The sequence below is a fragment of the Chiloscyllium plagiosum genome, unplaced genomic scaffold (genome assembly GCF_037043375.1).
Source record: "Chiloscyllium plagiosum isolate Xiang-an unplaced genomic scaffold, Cpla_swu_hap1 HiC_scaffold_2, whole genome shotgun sequence".
Classification (NCBI taxonomy): domain Eukaryota; kingdom Metazoa; phylum Chordata; class Chondrichthyes; order Orectolobiformes; family Hemiscylliidae; genus Chiloscyllium; species Chiloscyllium plagiosum.
In genome coordinates this window covers 108,067,834-108,095,816 of record NW_028270140.1, presented here as the reverse complement: position 1 = coordinate 108,095,816, position 27,983 = coordinate 108,067,834, and the positions used below count along the sequence as shown (strand labels likewise).

Sequence of the window (27,983 nt, the reverse complement as noted above, 5' to 3'; positions counted from 1 at the left end):
TCATAAAATCATAGAGATGTACAGCACGGAAACAGACCCTTCAATCCAACTCGTCCATGCTGACCAGATATCCCAACCCAATCTAGTCCCACATGCCAGCACCTGGACCATTTCCCTCCAAACCCTTCCTATTCATATACCCATCCAGATACCTTTTAAATGTTGCAATTGTACCAGCCTCCACCACTTCCTCTGGCAGCTCATTCCATACATATACCACCTTCTGAGTGAAAACGTTGCCCCTTAGGTGTCTTTTATATCTTTCCCCTCTCACCCCAAACCTATGCCCTCTAGTTCTGGACTCCCCCACCCCAGGGAAAAGACTTTTGTCTATTTATCCTATCCATGATTTTATAAACCTCTATAAGGTCATCCTCAGCCTCTGACGCTCCAGGGAAAACAGCCCTACCCTATTCAACCTCTCTCTATAGCTCAAATCCTCCAACCCTGGCAACATCCTTGTAAATCTTTTCTGAACCCTTTCAAGTTTCACAACATCTTTCCGATAGTAAGGAGACTAGAATTGCACGTAATATTTCGACAGTGGCCTAACCAATGTCCTGTACAGCCGCAATATGACCTCTCAACTCTTGTACTCAATACTCTGACCGATAAAGGAAAGCATACCAAATGCCTTCACTATCCTATCTACATATGACTCCACGGTATGGACTTGATGGGCTGAACGGCCTGCTTCCACACTGTCGGGATTCTATGATGATGATGATGATGATGGTTCTATGAAAATCAGTATGGGATAAGAATGCAAGCTAGTAGCAATAAGATGCCTGTGTCCATGTCAGTACAAAAGCCTAGGGGTAAGTGAGGACTCCAGATGCTGGAGATCAGAGTCGAGAGTGTGGTGCTAGAAAAGGACAGCAGGTCAAGCAGCATCCAAGGAGTGGGAGAATTGATGTTTCATCAGGGGCTTATTCCTGGTGAAGAACTTATGCCTGAAAAGTTGATTCTCCTGCTCCTCAGATGCTGCCTGACCTGCTGTGCTTTTCCAGCCCCACAGTACAAAAGCCTCCTGTCCAGATCCTGGCTGTCCCTGCATGCAAAGCAACTTCACAAAAGCATGCAAGTCCTAGCTCCAGAGGAGATGGTTGAAATTGTAAAGTGACGGCTGAATTGGTAGGAGAGCAATCATGATGATGTGATGTGGCTCACAGTTTGCCAATGCACGAGTAAAATGGATGAAGGGTAGTGCAGACTCCTAGCCATGGACCATGCAGAGATGTGTAGAAAAAAGTGCCTGCATGTAAAGTGAAGATGCATAGCTAGCACAGGTATTCAAAGAGCTGCAATAGATGCTGAGGAGAAAAGTTGCCAGGCACCCGCTCTGTTTTAACTCTGCTGCATTTTCACAAAAGGAGCGGAAAATTGAAAGTGCAATTTTAACAAGGCAAGCTGGGCTAATAATGAGATGCAAATGCATGGAAATAAGCTAGTTGCCACTCAAGGGGAAGACGACAATTGCCAATTAAAACTTGAAAGGTAAATTGGGCAACGTTTACTCAATGTCAAGTATCTAACTTTTTTTATTTTCAGCCTATTTAGTCATCTGGCTTGCCATTACTCCTTCCACATCTGGGAGGAGCAAATTCCACTGCACATATGTACAGTACCATAACTCCTTTGTTACATTTATCGAACCTCTCTATCATTTCTTCAAAGAGTTTATTTAGGTTAGTAAACATGACTTGTTTTTAATGAATTCATGCAGACTGTACCTTTATTAACTCATGTATCTTCAAAAGAGAATTAGTTTTTGACAACAGTGTCCTGAAGTTTTCTTCCACTGACAGTAGCAAGCTTATCGCTCTTCCTTTTATTGAATCAAGTGAAATATTTCAAATTATCTTATCCTCACAAATTAAAGATAGCAATTAGAAATTAATTATCTTTACCATTGTTTCCTTCCACAATTGAGGGTGCATCCCAGCTGGCTTAGTTAACTTGCTGACTTTGAGTGATCCCAAACTATTTATCTGAGAAATATTAAAAATACCATTATATCATAGATTCCGTTTTGTTTGGTGAGAGACCTCTGCATTAGAGTTTGATTGTCAACTGAGCAGTTTTCCATAGTCAGGGTGAACAATATCAATGGAGCTCTGTGTACTCAAAGTCAATTGATAGTTACATGTTAATGTTAATGATTTCAATACCTCATTGGTTTTATGCACACATTAAAATGAAAAATCTTTTAAGTTTAAACACTTTTATCAGATTCTTTAACTTTGAAATAACTGCCTGTTTTTGAGTTGACTGAATTATAAGACTTGAGTGATCTCACACCACAAGTTAACTCTAATCCATTGAATTTATGTATGAATCATAATGCACACCAGTTGCATTAACACAAAGCTCAAACAACTTCATATCAGCGGCTGTGCCTGGTTTACAAATCTCTAATTATTGACCAATTTTACAGTTTTTAGACAGCTTAGAAAATACACATTACAGACTTGTGTAATAGAAGCCAGAATATTAGGAAAAATAGGAATATTTTGGAAAGGGTTTTGTATCCACTGTGATGTTTATATATTAAAAATGATCTTCTTGTGGTGAAAGCATCTTTAAATAATGAAAAGCAAATCTATAGCAGAAATGTTAAGAACATTTGTAAAGTATCCAGTTTGGCTCTTATGTCCAAGATTGAATTTAATTTCTTGCAAGTACTTAATAATGCAGCATGCTTCAGATAGATTCCGCACAGTGGTTGTATGAGCTCGGGGTGAAATATGCAGACTGTGCTTGTTCTGTTCCCCTTGCACAGAACCAGACTTGGGCCAAACACCATGCTCAGAAATGTATGAAATTCATCAAGGCCTCACGATTGCTGGCTGATCCAGAACATGTGGGGCACTCCTGGCAGCACAAAGCGCATTCCAACATTTGCGGGCTCTGCATGATATTTCAAACAGCTCTAGTTTCCCTGGATATGACCTGCTGCTGAGAGTCAAGCTGCTATGTAAACACGAAAGACTTCAGAATCTGTGTTTTTATTTCCACCAGCAATGGCCATTTGCTCACTTGTTCTTTTTCAATTAGTCTTTCTTTATTGTAGTCTGTAAGGTCAAAATAATTTCAAGAATACTGCTGAGCTCACCAACTATGCTATAAACTTCTGGTTAGAGATGTTTCAGTCTTAGTTGTTTTGATCATTTGATTACAAATATCCATACCAGTAGAGAACTTTAAAATTCTAATTCTGGAATAAATTACTGATAAGATGTTCTAAACACATGATATAAAAGCATAAGTATGTACTGGAGTACAGCCTCAGACCACACAGCCCCATCACTACTGTTTCAAAATATAGTCTGAGCATTTTCAATTTTCTACCCATCCAAGTGAAATTTTAGTTTAATTTCACTTCCAGATCAGTTTCATTGTGCAACGTTAAACCTGCGCAGAGAAAATATTGTCCATCAGTGTCAGTATGATTATAGTCTTGTAATTAAGGCAATTGAACTGCTATGACAATCACCTTTTGAGACTAAGGTGTTTTTGATCTGACATCCGAAAGGAGACTTTACAAATTGTCATTCTGGCATGAATCTGCTGGGATCATATTATCATGAATTTAGGGAAATAGTCAATGATATCCTGGTGTTTTTCATCTGAATCCCTGATGTAATCATTCTTAATTTGTGAACTCCAACATAGTTACAGTGTAATTTATGACACTGAGAGAGGTCAATAGAACCAAGACCATGCCAGTTCCTACAGAGAAATCACTGCAGTTCATGGAGATTGGGGTGGGTAGTTTAGTGGAGTGAAGGGGTGAGGTGTACTCACTGGATTGTTGGAAAAGGCAATCCAGGAATTTTACGCAATAATAGTAACTACAACCAGGGCTGGAAGGATGAATAAATTCTTCTCTTTCCACTCTTGAGAAAAGTAGGACTGAGTCACAATTTTTAAAATAATTCTAAGTTTCAATTCAATAAATACTTGGCAATATCTTACCATAAAAAAGGAGAAGTAGGCCATTCAGCCCATCAAGTCTGCGCCACCATTCAATGAAATCATGACTGATCTAATAATCCTTAACTCCTTTCCCATAACCCTTGATTACTAAATAAAAACCAGTCTATCTCAGCCTTGAATATACTTAACGACACAATCTTGGCAGCTCTCTGTTATAAAGAATTCTACAGAAGGAAGATCATTGATGAAGAAGTTGAAGATGGTGTCCGAGGCCCAACTATCTTCAGCTGCTTCATCATGACCTTCCCTACAACATAAGCTCAGAAGTGGAGATGTTCACTGATGATTGTAAGATTTTCAACACCATGTATAACACCTCAGATACTGAAACAGTCTGTATTCAAACGCAACAAGACCAGGACAATATCCCAGGAGCATTGGGCAGAGAAACAGCAAGTAACATTTGCAGCATTTGAATACTAGGCATTGACCATCTGAAATCAGAGATAATCACTTGCCATTCAATGGCATTACCATCATTGAAATATCTACCACCAACATCCTGTGGGTTACCATTGACCAGAAGCTCAATTGGAATCGCCATACAAATATAATGGTGGCAAGAATTGGTCAGGGGCTAGGAATGCTGCAGGAGGTAACTCACCTCCTGACTTCCCAAAGCCTGTTCACTAACTGCAAGACACAAGTCAGGAGTATGATGGAATACTCTCCAGTTGCCTGAATTGGTGCAGCTCCAACAACACTTGAGAAGTTTGACATCATTCAGGGTTAAGCAACCTGTTTGATTGGCTGCACATCCTCAAACATTCATTTCCTCCACCACTGACACTCAGTAGCAGCAATGTATGCTATCTACAAGATGCACTGCAGGAATTCACCAAAGATCCTGAGACAGCACCCTCCAAGCCTATAACCATTTCCATCCAGATGAATAAGGGTAGCAAAATATGGGAACACTACCACATGCAACTTCTCCAAGCCACTCACCACCCTGACATAAAAATATAATGCTGTTGATTCAGAGTTATTGGGTCAAAAGATTGGAATTATTTCCCTCATGGCATTGTGGGTCATGGACTGCAGCATTTCAAGAAGGCAGCTCACCACCACCTTCTTAAGGGCATCTAAGGATGGGCAATAAATGTTGGCTTTTGTTATTAGCTGCTGAACCTGGAGGCTGGGTCTTCGTGATTAATGCAGAAAGACTCCCAAATTTCTCACTTCTATAGCTTTCTGCAGCCTCTATTCAGCCCCTCTATTCTTGCTGCCAAATCTTCACATTTCCCTATATTATATTCCATCTGCTAAATTTTTGCCTACTCACTTAATCTATATATATATCACTCTGCAGGCTCTTTGTATCATTCTCACTACTTGCCTGACTAACAATTTTTGTTTCATCTGCAAAGTTGGCTAAAGACCATTCACTTTCCTCATCCACTTCACTAAAATATACAGCAAATAATTGTGGTCCCAGCACTGAATCCTGTGACATCCCACTAACTGCAGATTGCCATCCTGAAAATGCCTCCCTTATCCTAACTCTCTGCTTGTATAACTTAGTCAATCCTCCGTCCAGGCAAATACATGAACTCCAACACCATGGAGTCTGATCATTTTAGGTGCCTAATGTGTGGTACTTTATCAAGTGTCTTCTGATAATCCAAATATATTACATGCACTACTTTATCAGATTGATCCTGTCTCTTACCTCTTCAAATAATTCTAGTAGATTTGTTGGGCTGACTCTGCTTGATCATATTTCTAAATTTATAAACGCTCTGCTATTACATCCTTTATAATAGATTTTAACATTTTCCCAATAACAGATTTTAAGCCTACTAGCATATAGTTACTTGTTTTTCTCTCCTTCCTCTTTTAAATGGAAGTATTATATTGGCAGTTTTCCAATCCTTTGGGATTTTTCCATAATCTGAGGGTATAGTTAACGCTATGAAGTGTGTGCTAAACAGCTCCCTTTTAGTTGCTCAAAACAAAGTGATTAAATTCACTCAAGCCAGATATTAAACCTTTTAGAAGGATAAAAACCCATCCTCAATTCCACAGTATGCATATACACTAACAGATACACAAACAGAGCAAAGCAAAGAATGTGAGGAGGTGGAACTTTTAAAAGTTAGATGAAGGAATTTCATTTCTGATATTGGTCTTGAGGTTCTGGTGCTGTTTTGGGGTTGGCCTGGTTGTATTTGATTGGGGTAGATTTGCATGTTTTACAAAATCTTGGTTCTACAATGGATGTTCATCTTTTGCTGAATTAGGCATGCCACTTCCAGAGAGAGAGAGAGAGAGAGAGACAGAGAGGGAGAGAGAGAGCAAGTCCTTATATTGTTAAGAGCCCTCCTTCTTAATGTTACTGGATGTTACTGTTTTCTGTCACAAAAAACAAGTTTACAATCAAGACTTCTCACAAGAGGAAGATTATAATGTGGTAGATGGTGCACAATGGGGACATTGTGAGGTTACTTCCAACACATGGGGAATATATATGTTATCTCCTGTAACATAAGATTCGGGAATGGACATTGAGTTATTGAAGAATCCAACAGACGTTTACTACAATTAAGTACACATATTATATTCATTGGACACATAAGTATTTGGAACAATATTAAGCTATTAGTTTACAAGAAAATACCTTGCTTCCAACATAGTGTCAGGCTTCAGGTGATCCAGGTTAAAATACAATGTGTTTTCAGTTAACATGGTATGAAACCATGATGATATCACAAGAAAGTTTCTTAAAGTTATATTGACATACTGATTGTGAAATATACCATAATGTCCCTCCTTTTCCAAACAGATATAAATTGTTATATATAGGCACATGTTGTCAGTTTGATAATTGTACAAACAGGTAAAACAGAGTTGAGAAGAATAACTGTTAAAACTTTAACATACTATTTTGGAGATTTGACAACTCATGCTGATCTGGTGATCAAAAATCCATCTGGGAAGTAGGCTTTGTTCTCTGTTACACTTGTTTGATAACTTTAAAGTTAAAAATCACACAACACCAGATTATAGTTCAACAGGTTTATTTGGAAGCACTAGCTTTCTGAGCGCTGCTCCTTCATCATGTGGTTGTGGAGTATAATATTGTAGGACACAGAATTTATAGCAAAATTGTACAGTGTGATGTAACTGAAACTATATATTGAAAAAGACCTGGATTGTTTGTTAAGTCTCTCATCTTTTAGAATGGGCATGTTGGTTTCAGTTCTTTCATATGTAAATCCCAGAAATGTTTAAAGTTAAATTCTCAAGTGAACTTTAACAATAGGTGCCATGTTGGCCCAGATAATGAATTGAAGATGTGAAGTGCTCTGTGTGAGACTGTCTGTGCTTCAGTGTTCAGACTGATTCTAATCTAAAAAAGGAATCTTACATGGATTCACGCAGTTTTTTGAGAAAATAAAATGTAATTCTGTAAGTACAAATTCACCCCACAAACTTATGTGTGTGTGTGTGTGGGAGTGGGGTAGGAGTGTCTGTGAGAGAATTGAGTACGTGTATGTGTATGTGTGTGAGTGTGAGTGTAAAGGGGTATAAGTCTGAGAGAGGGTATGTGTGATGTGGGAGTGTATGTATGAGTGTATGAGAGAGAGCTTGTGCATGAGAGAGGGTCTTTGTGTGTGTGTGTAGTGCAATGAGGTCACCTGTAGTGTGACATGAACCCAAGGTCCCTGTTGAAGCCCAACCCCATGGGTACCAAACTTGACTATCAGCCTCTGCTTGGCTGTTTTTCATTGTTGTAAATGTGTTGCTGGAAAAGCGCAGCAGGTCAGGCAGCATCCAGGGAACAGGAGAATCGACGTTTCGGGCATAAGCCCTTCCGTCGATTCTCCTGTTCCCTGGATGCTGCCTGACCTGCTGCGCTTTTCCAGCAACACATTTCCAGCTCTGATCTCCAGCATCTGCAGACCTCACTTTCTCCTGCTTTTCATTGTTGCCTGTCCCGAAGTCCGCCTTGGAGGATGGTCACCCAAAGGTCCGAGGTCAAATGTCCCAGACTGCTGAAGTGTTCTCTGACTGGCATGGAACATTCCTGTCTGTTAATTATTGTGTGGTGTCCATTCATCTGTTGCCATAGCTTCTGCTCAGTCTCACCAATGTACCATGCCTCAGGGCATCCTTGCCTGCAGCGTATGAGATAGACTACATTGGCCGAGTCACATAAGTACCTGCCACGTTCATGGTGGGTAGTGTTCCCATGTGTAATGGTGGTATTCATGTCGACACTCTGACATGTCTTGCAGCGTCTGCCGTGACAAAATTGTATGGCGTATAACTTGGTTGTCTTGCTGCTAGTTTCTATCAGGTAAAAACAATGACTGCAGATGCTGGAAACCAGATTCTGGATCAGTGGTGCTGGAAGAGCACAGCAATTCAGGCAGCATCCGACGAGCAGCAAAATCGACGTTTCGGGCAAAAGCCCTTCCTGATGAAGGGCTTTTGCCCGAAACGTCGATTTTGCTGCTCATCGGATGCTGCCTGAATTGCTGTGCTCTTCCAGCACCACTGATCCAGAAGCTAGTTTCTATCAGTCAACATCATTGCACAATCATCATCATCAGTGTTCCTAATCACTTTCCTTGTATGCGACTTTTGTGACATACATTGTTCTGGGCCTGCTTCTGTTCCAGCACGGTGAAGCACCATCATTCATAAGGATTCTGTATGACCTGCATTGATTGCATATTCAAGCAAACTTTGCTGGTATCCAAATATTTGTCTTTATATTTCCAATTCACACTTCAGTCCAGTTGTCTATCTATTCACTTGTCATGTATTTCTTTCAGTCTCAATGCCTTTGATGAAGAATGCCCTACATTTCAGAATGATTAGACAATTGGTTGCTGGGTAAGATAATTTAGACTCACCACATTAGTATAAGTTGTGATAGCAATAGTAGACCTTTCTCCATTGGTTTGTATAAAATGCAGTCATACAATGTGAAAAGTTTGTTTCTTTGCTCAACACTTAAAGATAATTGATTTGATAATCTACACATATATTCTACTGAACTGTTGGATATGGCAGGTGACAATGTGATATGGGGGAATTCCCCAGTTAGCACGCATCTTGAAATAGTTTACCAGTGTACTGCCATATCGCCTAGCCCAACATTTCCTTTGCAAATACCTGTCGGAGCTTTACCAGTTCAATTTTATGTTACACTGTTATGTTTTGACATAGATAGGGAGTTTCAATACTCCTTTTTCCATCATGAGTTGTGAATTTAAGTCTTTGTTCCAGCAATACTTGTAATCAAGTTGGCCCATTCCAGGGATATTTGGAGATGTAATCATACGTTCCAGATGGTAAATTTTAATGTCCACAAAACCCTTAGGTAGCCTTTTCAGGATGTGTTAGAGAGCATCAGTAATATTATTTAGACGTGGCAAGTTCCTATTCAACTTGGCTATTTTCAGGTCAGGTGACTTTAACAGTTATTTTAAAGTATTCCATGTTCAAATTTATCATTTTTCTGTCAATACAAAGTCCAATGTTTTCTTATGTTAGTTGATGTGGTTTAAAGATTAAACTTTATGCTTTATATCATCATGACAGAGTGAGGTGAGGTAAAAGTTACTGCCCATGGCATCAAGGACCCCCAGCAAAACTAGATTAAATAGGAACTTGGGGAAACCTCTCTGCTGGTTGGAATCATACCTAGCACAAAGGCAAATGCTGTGGTTGTTGGAGGTCAGTCATCTCAGTACAAGGACACCATTGCAGGAGTTCTTTAGGATAGTATCCTCAGCACAACCATCTCAATTCATTCATCAACATCCTTCCCTGCATCATAAGGTCAAAAGTTGGGATGCTCTCTGATAATTGCCCAAATTTTAGCAATATTTGTGACTCTGCATATACTGAAACAAGACTTGAAATGCAGCAAAATATGGACAATATCCAGAACAATTGGGATGACAGTTAGTAAGTAATATTTATGCAACACAAGTGCAGGGCAATGATTTTTTCCAAAGGATAGAATCTAACCATTACCCTAGACATTCAATGGAATTAGTATTATTGAATCTTCCACTATCAATATCCTTGAAGTTACCACTGACCATAAATTGAACTCAACTAGTCTAGACATATAAATGGAATGGTTACAAAAGCAGGTCAGAGGCTAGTAATCCCACAGCTTTTGACTCCTCAAAGCCTGTCTGCCATCTACAAGGCACAGGTCAGAAATGCGAGGAAACACTCACCACTGGCCTGGAGATGTGCAGCTCCAACAACACTGAAGAAGCTTGACACCATCAAGAACAAAACAGCCTGCTTCATTGATATTTCATCCAAAAACATTTACTCCCTCCTTCAACAACACTCAATAGTAGCAGTATGTGCCATCTCCAAGATGCACTGCAGAAGTTCACCAAAGCTCCTTTGCAACATCTTCCAAATCAAAACTAGTAACATCTAAAAGAACAAAGGCTACAGATAAATGCGAACTCCACCACCTGCAAGTTCCCCTCCAAAGTACTCATCATCATAACTTGGTTAAAATACTGGAGCTCCCTCCCTATAGATATTGTGGGTGCACCTATACCAAACAAACTGCAACAGCTCAAGAAGGCAGCTCATCACCACCTTATAAGGGCAAATACAAATGAGCAATAAATGCTGTCCCAACCCACAAAGCCCTTATGCCATGAGACAATGAGGAAAAATAAGTTTGCAATAACTGCCCTGGTATGGGAAGTCTATGTGAAGAATTCCCTGCAAATGGTTATGGTTACAATCCATAATGGATGGTTTTTAGTAGAAATTCAAAGGAGTTGAAATTATATGCAGACTGCCACTTCACTTCTCCTTCTCATATTTAGAAGGGGCTCTGTACTTTTGACAGCAGGTTCCAATCAAGGCTATAATTTAAATCTGTTGGGTCCCTTGTAGTGGAAGAGAAATGGGAGAAGGCAAACCATGTCCCAATTTTCATAGCAGTCAGTTGCCATTTTCTGGGATTTGAGGCCCAGGATCAGATAGACACTTTTTCAGCTTCTGTGAAAGGATACATACATAAGTGTAAGGTTGAGGGGTCGGGGTAGAGTGTCAGGTAGGTAAAGTGCCAGGTGGGAGGTTGCTATGGTGGAAGAAGCTGAGACGGTCAAGTAAGTGATAAACTGTTTAGGGTATGTCTGAATGGGCAGGAGATATTAAGTCTGATTGGGGGATGGAGTGCCACTTCTCTATTTATTTCTCCTGCTATGTTGTGTTTTGTCGAATGCCTTTGAAAATCTATATACACAATATCAACTATACTACTCTCCTTAACTCTCATTGTAACTTCATCAAAGATCTCAATGAAGTTAGGGAAACAAGATTTTCCTTTAATAAATTCATGCTGACTTTGACACATAAGCTCATACTTTTCAAGATGCCAAATAATTTTGTCCCAGATTATTAGTTGTAAAAGTTTCCTCATTACTAACGTTATCTGACTTTCCTCTAGTTGGTGTGTTTATCCCTTTCTCCTCTTTCAAACAGGACTGTATCTTTCATAATTATTAACTGCTCTATCTCCATTCCCACATCTAAAGAGAACTGAAAAACTATGGATCGAGTTCCACAATTTAAACTCTTACTTCCTTTAGTAAATTGGAAAACATCCCATTCAAACCATTGCCAAATAAGAAGTTCATCATTGCTGAAAAGAGGGATGTTGCTGAAGCATTTTGGCTTGTACTTATGAGGGCAGTGCCAGATTTCAAACAATCGTAACAATTTATATGCAGCTGAAGTCTGATTGGCCAAGATTTTGCCACAGGAAACATGACAGGCAACTAAAGATTCCACAAACTCCAAAATAATTCAAGAAATGCACAAGGTTTGAACATAGAATCATAGAATTTTACAGTACAGAAAGAGGCCATTTGATAATCATATTGAGGGTGGGTAATCTCACAACTCTTAAAAAATACATTTGACGTTTCATAACAAAGCTATAAGCCATGTGCAGCAAAGTGGGACTAGTGCATTTTTGATGGTACAGATTTAATGGGCCAAACAGCCTCCTTTATGCTGTATGATTCTATGATATCCTTGTTGTTTGCAGAAAATAGATGCCTGATAATGAATGTATGTTACATCTAACAAGTTTAAGTGAGACTAATACAAGCTGAATTGATTAAGTTCTGAAGAAGAATCACGTTGGACTTGAAACATAAATTCTGTTTCTCTCTTCACAGTTATTGCCACACCGAGAGCTGATGAATTTCTCCAGAATACTCTGTCAGACACAAAGGATTATTTCTGTTTCTCTCTCCACATAAACTACCAGACTCGTTGAGTTTCTCCAGCATTTTGTGTTAGTTTTAGATACAGCAACCATGGTCTTTCACTTTTATTTCAGATTTGGGTAAGCTTTCAAGGGTCTTATCAGAACATTTCAGGACTGGGACTAACACTAACTCTTCATTCTAAGTTAAAAATCACACAACACCAGGTTATAGTCCAACAGGTTTAATTGGAAGTACACTAGCTTTCAGAGCAACGTTGCTCCGAAAGCTAGTGTACTTCCAATTAAACCTGTTGGACTATAACCTGGTGTTGTGTGATTTTTAACTTTGTACACCCCAGTCCAACACCAGCATTTCCAAATCTTCATTCTAAGTTAACTTAATTGACTAATTCTATTCTCTTATTGGGACCATGCATCAGTTCAACTATCCTACACCAAAGAATTCAGATAACTACAGACAATTCAAAGTCAAAGTAAAACTAAATGTTTCCCTCTCTCAGCTCAGGGTGTTTCCCTCAAGCTTAAAAAATTTCAAATTCCAGAACTCTCAAACAAACCTTGAGCCTTATTTACCTTACTGGGATGCAAAATAATCTAAAATAAACAAAATTCATTGACTCTAAAGCCAGGCATCAAAAGTTTTTATTAAATAAATCACCATGGCTACAAATACAATTCCAAGTTGATTATTAACTTCACACCCAACCATTACAGGGGCAGCATGGTAGCTCAGCAGTTAGCTGTGTGAGTTTCCTCCATGAGCTCTGGTTTCCCAAGATTTGCACGTTAGGTGGGTTGGCTGTGCTAAATTACCCATAGTGTCCAGGGAGATGCACACTAAGTGGATTAGCCATAGCAAACGTAAGGTCACAGGGTGCGGGCCTGGCTGGGATGCTCTTTGCAGCGTCAGTGTGGACTTGATGGGCTGAATGGCCTGCTTCCACAATATAGGGATTCTATGATTCTAATTCAAAGACCAGAATTGCAATTTACAATAATTGAAATGAAATATATGTTCCACAATTTCCATCACATTCAATATTCTGAGCTGAGAGCGCAGACATTGATTAGAGTATTTAATCATCTGAACCCTACTTGTTTGACAGCTTTCGTTGTATGATTTTTGCTCTTAATTTCACAGTTCTTTTAAAGGGAAGTGTATGGAACGTTTGATGTACAAATGAATGCACATTAATTTTAGATTGTTAATTTTTCCTTTTTGATAAAGCTCATTTGTATGTTCTATTTTAGCTTTTGTTTTAAATCAACCTGTCCAGTTACATTATGACACAATTCTTGAGCAAGTGGAACTTGAACCAAGGCCTTCTGGCCCAAAGGAAGGGACATTATCACTGTGTCACAAGAATTATTTCACAATTGTTAGTTGTTGTTTTTGGTCAATAATCTCAGTCTCAGAACTGCAGCAGTTCTTCAGGTTAGGTATTTTCCCTCATCAACCTGTTCACTTAGGGTACACCTGTAGAGCAAATTGGACTGGCTCAGAAACAGGGACACTATCACTGCACAACAAGAACTCTTTTCATTACAGTTATTTATACAAATTAATTAGGCGTGGATCGGTACCTGGGACTACGATGTTGTGGCCATCACGGAAACGTGGATAGATGAGGGACAGGAATGGCTGTTGGAGGTTCCTGGTTACAGGTGTTTCAGTAAGATTAGGGAGGGTGGGAAAAAAGGAGGGGGGTGGCATTGCTAATTAGAAATGGTATAACGGCTGCAGAAAGGAAGTTTGAGGGGGATCTGCCTCTGGAGGTAGTATGGGCTGAAGTCAGAAATAGGAAAGGTGCAGTCACCTTGTTGGGTGTTTACTATAGCCCCCCCAATAGCAGCAGAGATGTGGAGAAACAGATTGGGAAACAGATTTTGGAAAGGTGCAGAAGCCACAGGGTCGTAGTCATGGGCGACTTCAACTTCCCAAATATTGATTGGAAGCTCTTTAGATCAAGTAGATTGGATGGGGCGGTGTTTGTGCAGTGTGTCCAGGAAGCTTTTCTAACGCAGTATGTAGATTGTCCAACCAGAGGGGAGGCCATATTGGATTTGGTACTCGGTAATGAACCGGGACAAGTGGTGGGCTTGTTAGTGGGTGAACATTTTGGTGATGGTGACCACAATTCTGTGACTTTCACCTTGGTTATGGAGAGAGATAGGTGCGCACAACAAGGTAGATTTTATAATTGGGGGAAGGGAAATTACGATGCTGTAAGGCAGGATTTGAGGAGCATACGTTGGGAGCATAGGCTGTCAGGGAAGGATGTGGTGGAAAGGTGGAACTTTTTCAAAGAGCAGATACGACGTGTCCATGATATGTATGTACCTATCAGGCAGGAAAGAAATGGTCGTGTGAGGGAGCCTTGGTTGACGAGAGAGGTTGAATGTCTGGTAAAGAGGAAGAAGGAGGCTTACATAAGGTTGAGGAAACAGGATTCAGACAGAGCAGTGGAGGGATACAGGATAGCCAGAAGGGACCTGAAGAAAGGGATTAGGAGAACTAAGAGAGGCATGAAAAATCGTTGGCGGATAGGATCAAGGATAACCCCAAGGCATTTTATGCGCATGTGAGAAACCTGAGAATGACGAGAACGAGGGTAGGTCCGATCAAGGACAGTAGTGGGAGACTGTGTATTGAGTCGGAAGAGATAGGAGAGGTCTTGAACAAGTACTTCTCTTCAGTATTTACGAACGAGAGGGACCGTATTGTAGAAGAGGAGAGTGTGAAATGGACTGGTAAGCTAGAAGAGATACCTGTTAGGAAGGAAGATGTGTTGGACATTTTGAACAACTTGAGGATAGACAAGTCCCCCGGGCCTGACGGGATATATCCTAGGATTATGTGGGAAGCAAGAGAGGAAATTGCAGTACCGTTGGCAATGATCTTCTCGTCTTCACTGGCAACGGGGATGGTACCAGGGGACTGGAGAGTAGCGAATGTTGTGCCCCTGTTCAAAAAAGGGAATAGGGATAACCCCGGGAATTACAGGCCTGTTAGTCTTACTTCTGTGGTAGGCAAAGTAATGGAAAGGGTACTGAGGGATAGGATTTATGAGTATCTGGAAAGACACTGCTTGATTAGGGACAGCCAGCACGGATTTGTGAAGGGTAGGTCTTGCCTTACAAGTCTTATTGAATTCTTCGAGGAGGTGACCAAGCATGTGGATGAGGGTAGAGCAGTGGATGTAATGTACATGGATTTTAGTAAGGCATTTGATAAGGTTCCCCATGGTAGGCTTATGCGGAAAGTCAGGAGGCATGGGATAGAGGGAAATTTGGCCAATTGGATAGAAAACTGGCTAACCGGTCGAAGGCAGAGAGTGGTGGTAGATGGTAAATATTCAGCCTGGAGCCCAGTTACAAGTGGAGTTCCGCAGGGATCAGTTCTGGGTCCTCTGCTGTTTGTAATTTTTATTAATGACTTAGATGAGGGAGTCGAAGGGTGGGTCAGTAAATTTGCAGATGATACGAAGATAGGTGGAGTTGTGGACAGTGAGGAGGGCTGTTGTCGGCTGCAGAGAGACTTAGATATGATGCAGAGCTGGGCTGAGGAGTGGCAGATGGAGTTCAACCCTGCCAAGTTTGAGGTTGTCCATTTTGGAAGAACAAATAAGAATGCGGAATACAGGGTTAATGGTAGGGTTCTTAGTCAGGTGGAGGAACAGAGGGATCTTGGGGTCTATGTACATAGATCTTTGAAGGTTGCCACTCAGATGGATAGAGTTTGTAAGAAGGCCTATGGAGTATTATCGTTCATTAGCAGAGGGATTGAATTCAAGAGTCGTGAAGTGATGTTGCAGCTGTACAGGACTTTGGTTAGGCCACAGTTGGAGTACTGTGTGCAGTTCTGGTTGCCTCACTTTAGGAAAGATGTGGAAGCTTTGGAGAGGGTGCAGAGAAGATTTACCAGGATGTTGCCTGGAATGGAGAGGAAGTCGTACGAGGATAGGTTGAGAGTTCTCGGCCTTTTCTCGTAGGAACGGCGAAGGATGAGGGGTGACTTGATAGAGGTTTATAAGATGATCAGAGGATTAGATAGAGTAGACAGTCAGAAACTTTTTCCCCGGGTACAACAGAGTGTTACAAGGGGACATAAATTTAAGGTGAAGGGTGGAAGGTATAGGGGAGATGTCAGGGGTGGGTTCTTTACCCAGAGAGTGGTGGGGGCATGGAATGCGCTGCCCGTGGGAGTGGTAGAGTCGGAATCATTGGCGACCTTTAAGCGGCATTTGGATAGGTACATGGATGGGTAGTTAATCTAGGTTAGAAGTTCGGCACAACATCGTGGGCCGAAGGGCCTGTTCTGTGCTGTATTGTTCTATCTAATTGGTTTCAAATGTTTTACCACTTCAGGTATTTAAACTTGGAAGATTATGGATGATTGACACTTATGGGCTCTTGTAGTGCAAGGGTTGTGTCCCTACCTTTGAGCCAGGAACCTGGATTTAAATTTCTAAGGACGTTAATTAGAAAATATATGATTGACACTCATCGAGTTACTTTTAACACAGTGGAAAGTTATAAATGAATCATTCATTTAAAAGCTTTCTTTGCACACATACAACCTTCACTATGTGATTCATTGCTTCGACACAGTGTATAGTGGGTGAATGGCCATATATAAGCCAAAACTTGTTTGAGCACATAATAGGCCAAATGAGGTGGAAGAAGGGACATATTCTGGCAGGGGGCATGAGAAAAACCTTTTGAATTTACCTTTTTGAGCTTCTGTGAACCAAATAATGGATCCAGCCAGGTCTAGAGTGCTAGGTGTGGGTTCTCAGCCTAAACTAACCCATGCCCTTGAAAGGCATGTCTAAAAGTCATAAATTCTGTGAATGGGTTTAGGTATCCGATCACTATTTTTAAAAGGCACCTGAGACTACCTGACTTGATGAAAATCCATTCCCCTATATGTTCAGATGGATGTAAAGAATTCACTAAGCGTTGAGGAGGAAAGGAGATATTTCAATAACATTCATTCTGCGACCAGTATAAATTAATGATCCAGCTATTGTACATTTATTATTTACTGTACACAAAATTAGTTATTGCATTTGTGTGTGCAAGAAACATAAATGTACATTAACATTAATCCAGTTATAAAGCACTTTGGGAGATCATAGATTGTGAAATGTTGATGGAGACTTAAACAAAAGATCAAAGCTGTCATATGGCAAACTTGTTATATGAGGAAAGATCTATAGTCATAAAGATCTACTGCACAGAGAAAGCCACTTAATTACTCCAGTCCCATTTTCCAGCAGTTAGCCCTTAGCCTTATATGCCTTGGCTTTACAAGTGCATGTCTAAATACTTCTTACATTGTTATTTGGGTTTTTGTCGCTACCATCCTTAAAGGCAGTGAATTTCAGATTTCAACCACCATTTGCATGAATTTTCTTTTCCTTATATCCTCTCTAAACCTCCTTCCTCTTAAATCTATGCCGCATGGTCATTGCTCCGTCCAGCAAGGGGAAAAGTTCCTTCTTGCCAACTAGAGTTTGGAAGAATATGTGAACTCATATAGCATCTAAGATTCTAACAGACTGGACAGGGTGCAAACCAAAACTATAATTTTCCTTGACAAGGGAAGAAGTGGTTAGGGTCTCAGAATACTCCGTAGGCCATTGTAGACTGAGACTCAGGTTAGTGAATCTGTGGAATTCAGTGCCACAAAAGGCGGTGGAAGCCAGGACACTGAATATGTTAAAGAATGATATAGCTAGATTTCTTGAAGCTGTAGTTGTCAAGGGATGTGGGGAGAACACGGGATTATGGCATTGAGGTAGAGGATCAGCGATAATCATGTTGAATGCTGAACAGACTTGATCGGCTGAATGGTCTGCTCCTATTCCTGTTTTGCTAATTTTCTGTTTTCTATAAAGCGCCAGTTAAACCAAAGTGAAGATTGTAATGCAGCAGCTCTCAAATTTTATCCTAAAATTAAGACAAAACTCTGGTTTCTATAACAACATTTACAACAAGTTAAGAAATTTTACTGAAACTTTGATGCTGAAAATTACTGATGCCTTAGGCTTCCTCGCATTTATTTTTCATGGTGCTAAGCTGCACAATTATGGTTACTATATTTGGGTAAGAATGTGAATGAATGCCATTAAAAATTTTAAGTAATGTATGTTGTGATGGTATTAACTGATAAGGTAAGCTATGCTTTAATCACATTTTTGAAATCTGTTTTAGACTTTTAATGAAATACATTCCATCTTTGGCTCAAATCAATGTTGTAACAAAGGATATTGAAATCCATTCCATGTGTTTATCAGTTTCTTTTTTGAAGGGAAATGCCACCTGCCTTGATGTAAAGCAGAATGGATGCACTGTTATCATGCAGTCACCTCACATACAATATTTTATTTTAGTATAATAATTCAGTTATTTATTCTTGTTATTTTTCAATTGTCCTTTCTTCCTACGTTGAAATCTAAGGAAAACCTGTTTTTTTTCCCTCAAGTTTTGTATTTTGCAGGTTATTTAGAGGCAATTTCAGTTCACAGCTGATTCACAATGATTACCTTAAGTTTTTTCCTTCTCCATGGAATCTTCTACATTTCACAGATCCTCTCCACTGAACTAAGAAGACAATCCATCCTCCCCAGACTTGATCTATACCTTTCAATTCAAATTTCAATAATTTCATTACTAAATTGACTATACAAGGTAATCTGTGCAGAATTGTTCTATGTAATAAAAAGAGAAAATGTTGGAAATATTCAGCATATCATCTAGCTTCTGCGCGCTCAGGAAGTAAATGTCTATTTTGTTGATGGCAACTTTCCTAACATCAGCTGAACATCCCTGAGTTCACAACTTGTTGCAAGGTCCCTTTATGTGGCTGTTGAAGAAGATTTCCTGGAAGTCCATGAGCGTGGATATCAAAAAAGAACAAAGCTGGACATAGTATGATGCCATATTATTATCCAGACATAATAATAGCCACGTAAACAGTCTAATGATAATAAAACTGTATTTTCCTATGATTTAAAATTTCCAAGAAAGGACATATTGGAGGAGGAATTAGGTGGAAAAATGAGAGGTAAAATGTATGAAGGGAACATTTTGGTTCTGACATTGCCAAACAAGCATTAGGGTAGAATTATGGATTGTAAATTCTGTTGGATTGCAATGTGAACATATGACTATTAGCGTACGCCTTCTTGCAAAATGACATTGACCTGCTGCCTGTGGAACTGATGTCAGTTCTAGTTCATCTCCTCAAGTAAAACATATTGGGCCAGATCACTATCCAAATGTTCATTGGCATATTAAACAGAAAATACATTTCTCCATTAAAAGTATTATTAATACATACTTGATGGCAATATTTTTATAAATAACCAACTCAATTCATTCTTACAATTATATCCAATCCACGGGTGTAAGTAGTGCCAAGCTACAGAAACATTTATAAGCGTGCAATTTTTAATTGATCAGTCTTGTATTATTGAGAACTCGAATGTAACTGTAATAAAAAATGTGACCACCTGCAGAGTAAAAATGAAATGTATTCGAAATATTGGTTAAAGACTTAAGTATATCAACTTTGTTTTTGCAGTTTATTGTGATTTAGTTTTATACTAGATGTTAGTATTCATAAATGATAGAGAATAAATTGCTTTAATACACTGCATTTAACATCAATCATTAATCTTATGTTGGCAAAGAATTTTTCATTGCCAGACAAAATGTGTTCTAATTACGCCACAGATTAAATGGAGGCAATGTATTTTTGAAATTAGTAAATTGCAAATAAATAAGATTGACTTTTGATAAGAAGTAGAATAAATTACTTTGGTTTAATTCATTCAGTTACCAAACAGTCTTGGTTTATATCAAATTAGATGATAAATAAATGATTACATCATCAACATCTCAAATGATGACCTGCATAGTCCTAGGTTTTGAGGCCTTTAACTCCAGATTTCACTGTGTTATGCTTAATGATTTGTTTTCTGTCTCCAGTTCGTATCTTTTTTAAAAAGGATCATCTTCCATTAAATGTAAGCATTTTGATTCAGGTTTAAGTCGTTAAATAAGTTTAGTCTGCTTAGATTGCATCATTATTCTGTTAGAGAAAAACATATATTATTTGTATATACTTATGCACATATCATGTATAATATATTTTTACATACTCACAAGGATACACACACACATACCTTTAGTTGTTGCCATTTCTTTGAAAAAATTCTGTACTTTTGGATCAACGCCAACAGAGGTGTCAAGTTCCATATGCCCTTGTCATCGGCTGCTGTGCTAGTTTTGCAGTACAGGCAGCAGCTGCTAGACAAAATAATCTAAATTCTCACATGTTCCCTTCCTTCAGGAAATAACTGACATTGCTGCACAATTCTGCCAGTTAATGGTGCCACACCTTATGTTTATGTGCTGAAAATTGTGCCCTATGTGATTAAAATGTTAACCCTGCATCTTCCATGGCTCTTAGCAACACCATTACTGCAATCAGGATTTTAGTGCCATTATTTCAAACAACATATTTAAACAGCACATAGCATTTTTTTGAGCTACTCTAGTTTATTTCAATCTAATAATTGCAAAAATAGATTGCCTCCATTCAATCTGTGATTGAATCACTTCTTATCTTACAGTGAAATATTCATCGTCAGTACCAGACTAATGATTAACATGAAATGCAATGTATTACAGCAATGCTTTCCCTGTCAGTCATTAATGCTAAAATGTTTTATGAAACATTAAAAATATAGGGAACTGCAAGACAGACATCTTGAATCTTACAGTTAAGTCTCCACCATACTTCATATAAGATTCGAAGCAATTTATCTACCAGAGTATTACCTCTAATTTCATAGACAAGGTTTCAGGGTTTACTATTAATGTGACAGTGAGTTTTTCTGGAAATACTAATGCTTTGAATCATTGGATCCTGTATAAAGTCATTAAAATATCTTTAATGATCTGTGATTGAAAAATGCCACATTTACTAAAAAATGATATTTACTTTGATTTTGTTGCTGCAAGTTACTAGCAAATGAATGCTTAACACGTTACTGTATAATTCAAAGAAAAACACTAAGCATTCAGGTACTGGTGGTGAAAGATAAATGGTATGTTGGTCTTCATAGCAAGAGGTTTTTTTTAGATTAGATTAAATTCCCTACAGTATGGAAACAGGCCGTTCGGCCAACAAGTCCACACCAACCCTCCAACGAGTAACCCACCCAGACCCATTTCCCTCTGACTAATGCATCGAATACTATGGGCAATTTTGCATGGCTAATTCACCTGCCCTGCACATCTTTGGATTGTGGGAGGAAACCGGAGCACCTGGAGGAAACCCACGCAGACACAGGGAGAATGTGCAAACTCCTAGGATTCAAGCATAGGAGCAGGAGCACCTTAATGGAATTGTATAGGGCCTTGGTGGGTCACAACTCGACTATTGTGTGCAGTTTTGGTCTCCTTATTTGATGAAGGATGTGAAGGGGGTGCAACAAAGGTTTACCAGATTTATTCCTTGGATGGAAGGGCTGACTTATGAAGAGACTGGATTGGTTAGGACTTTATTCACTAGAGTTTAGAAGATGAGGAGGGATTCTCACAGAAACCTATAAACTTCCAACAGAACTAAACAGGATAAATATAAGAAGGATATTCCCAATGATCGGGAAGTCCAGAATGAGGAACTACAGTTTAAGGATGTGGGGTAGGCCATATAGGACTGAAATAAGGAGAAATTTCTTCACCAGAGAGTGTTTAAGCCTATGGAATTCTCTGCCACAGAAAACAGTTAAAGTTAAAAAATTGAACTGTTTTCACAAGGGAGTCAAACAAAGTTCTTAGTTCTAAAGAGATCAAAAGGTCTGGAGAGAAAATGGGATCAGCGTACTACATTGGATGGTCAGCCATGATCATACCGAATGGCAGAGCAAGCTTGAAGGCTAGTCTTACTCCTGTTTACTCCGACAGAGTCTTAAGGCCAGAATAATGAACATTTCTGTCTTAAAGCAACAAAGAAAAGACAAGGTTCAGTTGACACACATCAAATAGGTACACAGAATCAAAATCGGAAAAGAGTTCGTAGTCTGAATTTGTTGAAATTGATGTTGTGCTCAGAAAGCTGAATCAAAATTTGACATGCCGTTCCTCTAGCTTGCATTGTGTTTATTTTCAGAAAGATGAGGACAGAAATGTGAGTGTGAGAGCATGATGGTGGATTAATATGCCAAGCAACTGGAATTTCTATGTCATACTGTGGACTGCAAAGGTGTCATATATTCTTAATATTGTCTCCCTCGATATATAGTAGAAGTCTCATTGTACACTGTTAATACAATAAACTAACGAAAGAAGTGAAAGTAAATTGTCACCTGATCTGGAAGGATCATTGAGGCCATTGATGTTGAAGAAAGAATAAATAAGGGAATAATAAATAATAATAAAGAATAAATAAGCTGAATTAAGAAGAAATAAAAGGGTGGGTATTACATCTCCTGTGATTTAAGGGAAAGGTGGATGGAAGATGGCTGATAGGGGAAGATGTTTTTCGTGGTGACATTGTGCTTGAGATAATGGAAATGGTGAGGTTGATCCTTTGTATATGGAAGCTGTTGGATTGGTTGGAAAGTGTGGACAACAAATATCCTTATGTGATTCTGGGGTGGGGTGAAGTAAAGTAGGGGAAGGGGTGAGAACAAATGCATAGGAAAGGGTTGGACATGGTTGAGAGCCCTGACAATCACAATGGTTGGAAAACTCCTGGTCTGAGAAAAAAGGTAACCATATCAGAAACACTGTACTAAAATTCGTTTTCTCGAAGCCCTGAAAATACATTATCCCAGGGTATAATTTCATGCCAAGTGTCAAACATTGATTGACACAATGACCCGGAATCTTACAGTACTTATCACTGTGATGGATCACCTTATTCCCTTAATGAACTTTTAGCTATAGCACTAAAAAAAACTGCATTGCCTGACATTGATTTTTAATTCAATAAATAATGAATTGAATCTTACATGGTCGACGGAGTCAGTGTTAATATATTACAAATACATGCGTTTTAAGAACAAGAACAACTGTTGGAGCTCAATGTTAGAATCTGTGTGATAATAATCATCATAAACATTCCAGCATATTTTGTGCTGTATATAGGAATAAAATCTGATAAGAGCAGGAACCTCTGCCTCATGCCTTAAGTGATTCTGCCAAATATTCTAGTATCCAGCAGTTAGAGCATTCATTGTATCTGAATCGAAAAGAAACATTACAGGTTGGATTTTATGTACTAAATCTATTTATCTTTTACATTCTGCCACCCCCTGCACAATTTTCAGCTCAATTGCCTTGTAACATCATACAAATTCAGTTGTCATTAACGTAATGTCAGGGGATTGTGGAAGTACATTTAACATAATTGATGTAGTCCCACAACTTTAGCTCATTTGTATTGTTGAACAAAATGGTATCAAATGGAAAATGTAATCTTCTACCAGAGATAGGTGACGTCAACCTATGTCTAGTAAAAAAAACTTTAATTTCTTTCTTCCGCCTACGTTTTTAACAGCGATGCGAGAGCAACTGCAACGTTTGTCAAATGGTATTATTACAAAAAATACTTTGTCTTCAACTGATGTTATAGTTAATGAAGATTTCTGCAATACCTTGCTGTAAACTCCTGCCAAAATTGGCAGGTAAATATAGGTTATTAATACCTTCCTTGTCAGCATGTAAAGAAAAATGAGTGCAGTATTTCCCTTGAAATTGTTAGTTCACGTCATTCCAATTTAGCAATTTATTTTCTTAGTATCAGAATATGATCCAAGCAGAGTGGTTTGTGTCACAGTAATTATGGGATATTTTTTCTAGCTTCTGGTAATGTTCCTGATGGTTTAACAACATTTGGAAACAACAGTGTTAGGCATATTACTAAGGTATCCATTGTGGATAAAAGTTAGCAATTTCTGATAGGTTTATAATTTCACAGTTGTGTTTCCAAATCTGCAGCAAAGTCAAGTTCATTAAATTGGTGCAATTCCAAATAGGTTAGCATGTTTCTGATCCCTTAACTGCCCTGTGACATGTTATCATTAGTCTAACTGAAAGTTGTTGGTGGAAAAACAAACACCAAAAACAGCAAAAGGGTCAGCAATGTGAATATTGCTTCTCCAATAGCAACAACTACTTATTTAGATGAGGCACAGAACAAAGGACAATTTTAGCCACATAGGCACAAAACAATCTTGCCTCTAAACTACCCTCTAAATGATGTGCAATGTCAGGATCTAAGTTGATCATACCAAGTAGGTCAGCATGGTGATACAGCAGTTAGCACTGCTGCCTCACAGAACCAGGGACCCAGGTTTGATACCATCCTTGGATGAAGTTAAAAATCACACAACCTCATATTATAGTCCAACAGGTTTATTTGGAAGCACTAGGTTTTGGAGCGCTGCTCCTTCATCCTTGGATGACTGTGTGGAGTTTACACGTTCTCCCCAGTTTGTGTGAGTTTCCTTTGGTGCTCCAGTTTCCCCATACAGACACAAATGTGCCGGTTAGATGGATGGATCATGCTAAGTTGTCCCTTAGTGGCGAGGGATGTGCAAGTTGCATAGCCATGATTATCCATGATAAGTGTGGAGTTGCACTGATCAATGGGGGGGCTGGGTCTGGTGAGATGCACTTCAGAGGGACAATGCAGACTCAATGGGCTGAATTGCCTCCATCTGCACCATTGTGATTCTGTGATTCCAAATGTTAAAGCAAGTTATAGTATCTTTTTACTTCTCCACCACTTGTTCTTCCATTATTACCTGGCCAGATGGAAGTTCTTGGAAGGTGACTGACATTGGGTGGCTTTATGGAGGACAGTAGTGGAGGAGAATAGTGGTGGGGTTGTGATAGTGGCAGAAAGCAAGAGGTGCATGCTTACACTGTCTGGAACTGTGAACCAAAAGGAATTGTAAGACAGTGGGAATGTGTTGAGCAGAAAAAAGGATTTGGTATAGAAACAATATCACATTTTTTATCAGATCACAAATAACAATGTCCTTTAGCTATGGTTTCCAATATCTTGAGTACCATATATTTTATGATAATAAGGATAGGAAGCCCAATCAGTCTACTACTGTTTCGGTCCTACGGTCCTATTGCTTTCAGTGTCACACCATTTCATGAGAGAGGGGCTAGTATGTCTATGAGTGGGATGCAGTTTGTTTGGTGACCGTGGCTGTCATGGTTGAATGGCTGGTATATGTGTGCAATTTGTGAGATTTGGAAATTAGGCATGAAATAGTGATCAGCGTGTGAGGGTAAGGTGAAGCTAGCAATGTTAAGTATGAGACATGATTGGTGAAAATTATTAGTGGATGAGTGATGGGTTGAGAGGTTAATGGGTTTTAGTATATGAAAAATGAGATATGAAGATTATTCAAGTTAGAGTTTTTGTGAAGCTGCATCCATGTTCTCAAATATCAATTGTTGTATTAGTTACCAGTGGTGTCTGGTTCCAATATCTTTGAGGCTTCTGCTGAGTTGTGTAGCCACTTCACAACATGTTGAATGTTAAAGTAGCAATTTGACAAATTATCTGGAAGCTTGGAGATCGTCTATTGTCTAATGAAAACAACATGAGTCAGTCAATCACATGTTACAATCCTCATTCCTATTTATGGCGTCTATCAAGTTTTGCCCCAAATGTGATAAGATAATTTCTGCTCATTTCTCTACCTCATCAAGCAAGGTTTCTACTGTATTGCTAGAGACCATTAAAATAATTTATCAGCTCTGGCATGTCATAACTCATTCGCCTTTCTGTGTAAACTCCCTTTGACAAACTCTTTAAGGCACTGTGCAAGCTAAAACGCACAGGTGAAGGATGAGATGCTAGACTTGCATGAACTTGATCCCACTAAAGAGGCATGCAGTCACTCAGCAGCAGATTAAGAGCCTTTTTGGGATTTGGGAATCACTGGCTAGGCTAGCAATTATTTTGTATCCCTAATTATACTTAAAAAAGCATGGTGAGCTACCTTCTTGAATCATTGCTGTCTTTGGGTGTAGGGACATCCACTGTGCAGTTAGGAATAGAGTTCTAGGATTTCGACTCAGTGATAGTGAAGGTATAATAATGTAGTTCTCAGATATTATTGTTTGCAACTTGGAGGGAAATACTCAGTTAGTGGATTTCCAATTCATCTGCTGACTTGCTAGTTAATAGAAGTCAAGGGTTTGTAAAATGCTGTTAAGAGAGGCTTGGTGTGCTACAGCAGTGCATCTTACAGAAGTTGTACACTGCTGCCACTACATCAGTTCTGAAGACAATGAATTTTGTTGGTGATGGATGGTGTGGTCAATCAACTGGACTGCTTTGTCTTGGATGGTGTCAAGCCTCTTGTTTGTTGTTAGAGCTGTACTTAACCAGGGCAACTGGAGACAATTTTATCATACTGCGTTCTGTGAATGGTCAACAGGCAGTGGAGACACAGAGATTGAGTTACTCACTGCAGAATTCCTAGCCCCTAACCTGCTCATGGAACCATAGTATTTATATGGCTAGTTCAGTTCAGTTTCTGGTCAATGGTCAATGGTAGTCTCCAGGATGTTGATAGTAATAGACCCAGCAATGGTAATGCTGCTGAATGTTAAAGAGTGATGGTTAGATTCACTCCTGTTGGAGATGCCCATTGCCTGCGATTTGTGTGGAATGAATGCTACTTGTCACTATATTCAATGCACTGCCCAAGCTCTGACATCATCCAGATCTTTCCTGGATTGACCTCCAACAACCACAACCATCTTCCTTTTTGATAGATATGACCCAAACCAGGAGAGTATTCTTCTCCTGATCTTCATTGATTTCAATATTACTGGAGTTCCTTATTGCCATATTCAGTCGATTGATGTCTTTTGTCAAAAACGGTCACACATATTTCACCTCTGGAGTTCAGCTTATTTGTACATGTCTGGATGAGGGCTGTAATGAAGTCAGGATTCAAGTGGTCCCACTGGTGCTCAACAAGATTTCAACAGTGGGCTATGCCTTTGTAAGATCATTTCATAGGACCGAAAATAGAACTGAAACAATAGTAGAACGTTAGGGTTTCCTATTCTTGTTTGGATAAAATATATGATACTTAAGGTATTGGAAACCATAACTAAAGGACACTGTTATTTGTGATTTGAAACAAAAATGTGATATTGTTTCTGTATCGAATCCTTCTTTCTGCTCATCACATCCTCACTGTTTTACAATTCCTTTTGGCTTACCAGCTCCAAATTGACGGGTAGGGACCAGTGTTGTAGCTGTACCAGAACAGCTTGGCTAGGAGTGCATATACTTCTGGAGCACAAGTCTTCAGCTCTATTGTTGGAATGTTGCCCAGAGCCTTTGCAGTATATAGTGTCATCGCCATTTCTTTGTATCACGTAGAGTGAATTGAATTCTCTGAAGACTGGTATCTGTGATGCTGGAGAACACAGGAGGAGGCTGAGATGGATCAGCAACTTGGCACTTCTGGCTGAAGATTGATGCACATACTTCAACCTGGACCAGTTCTGGAACCTCCATCATTGAGGATGGGGATGTTTTTGATTTGATTTGATTTACTATTGTCTCATGTACCTAGGTAAAGTGAAAACTCTTGTTTCTGTGTGCAGTATTGGCAGAACATAACATACAAAGAGCATTAGGGCAATAGAACAGAGTGAAGAATACAATGTTGAGGCT

General features: G+C 39.2%; 1 protein-coding gene across 3 annotated transcripts in view; it reads right to left on the bottom strand.

Annotated features, from left to right (window-relative positions):
• mef2cb (myocyte enhancer factor 2cb) overlaps nt 1–20,521 on the bottom strand; it is a 302,892-nt gene extending 282,371 nt beyond the window's left edge. For all 3 annotated transcript variants that reach the window (XM_087999396.1, XM_087999410.1, XM_087999439.1), the window contains exon 1: nt 20,434–20,521. In XM_087999396.1, coding sequence (XP_087855522.1) covers nt 20,434–20,506 — 73 coding nt within the window. In that variant the 5' untranslated portion in view covers nt 20,507–20,521. The remainder of the gene's footprint in view (nt 1–20,433) is intronic.
• Nucleotides 20,522–27,983: the final 7,462 nt, after the last annotated feature.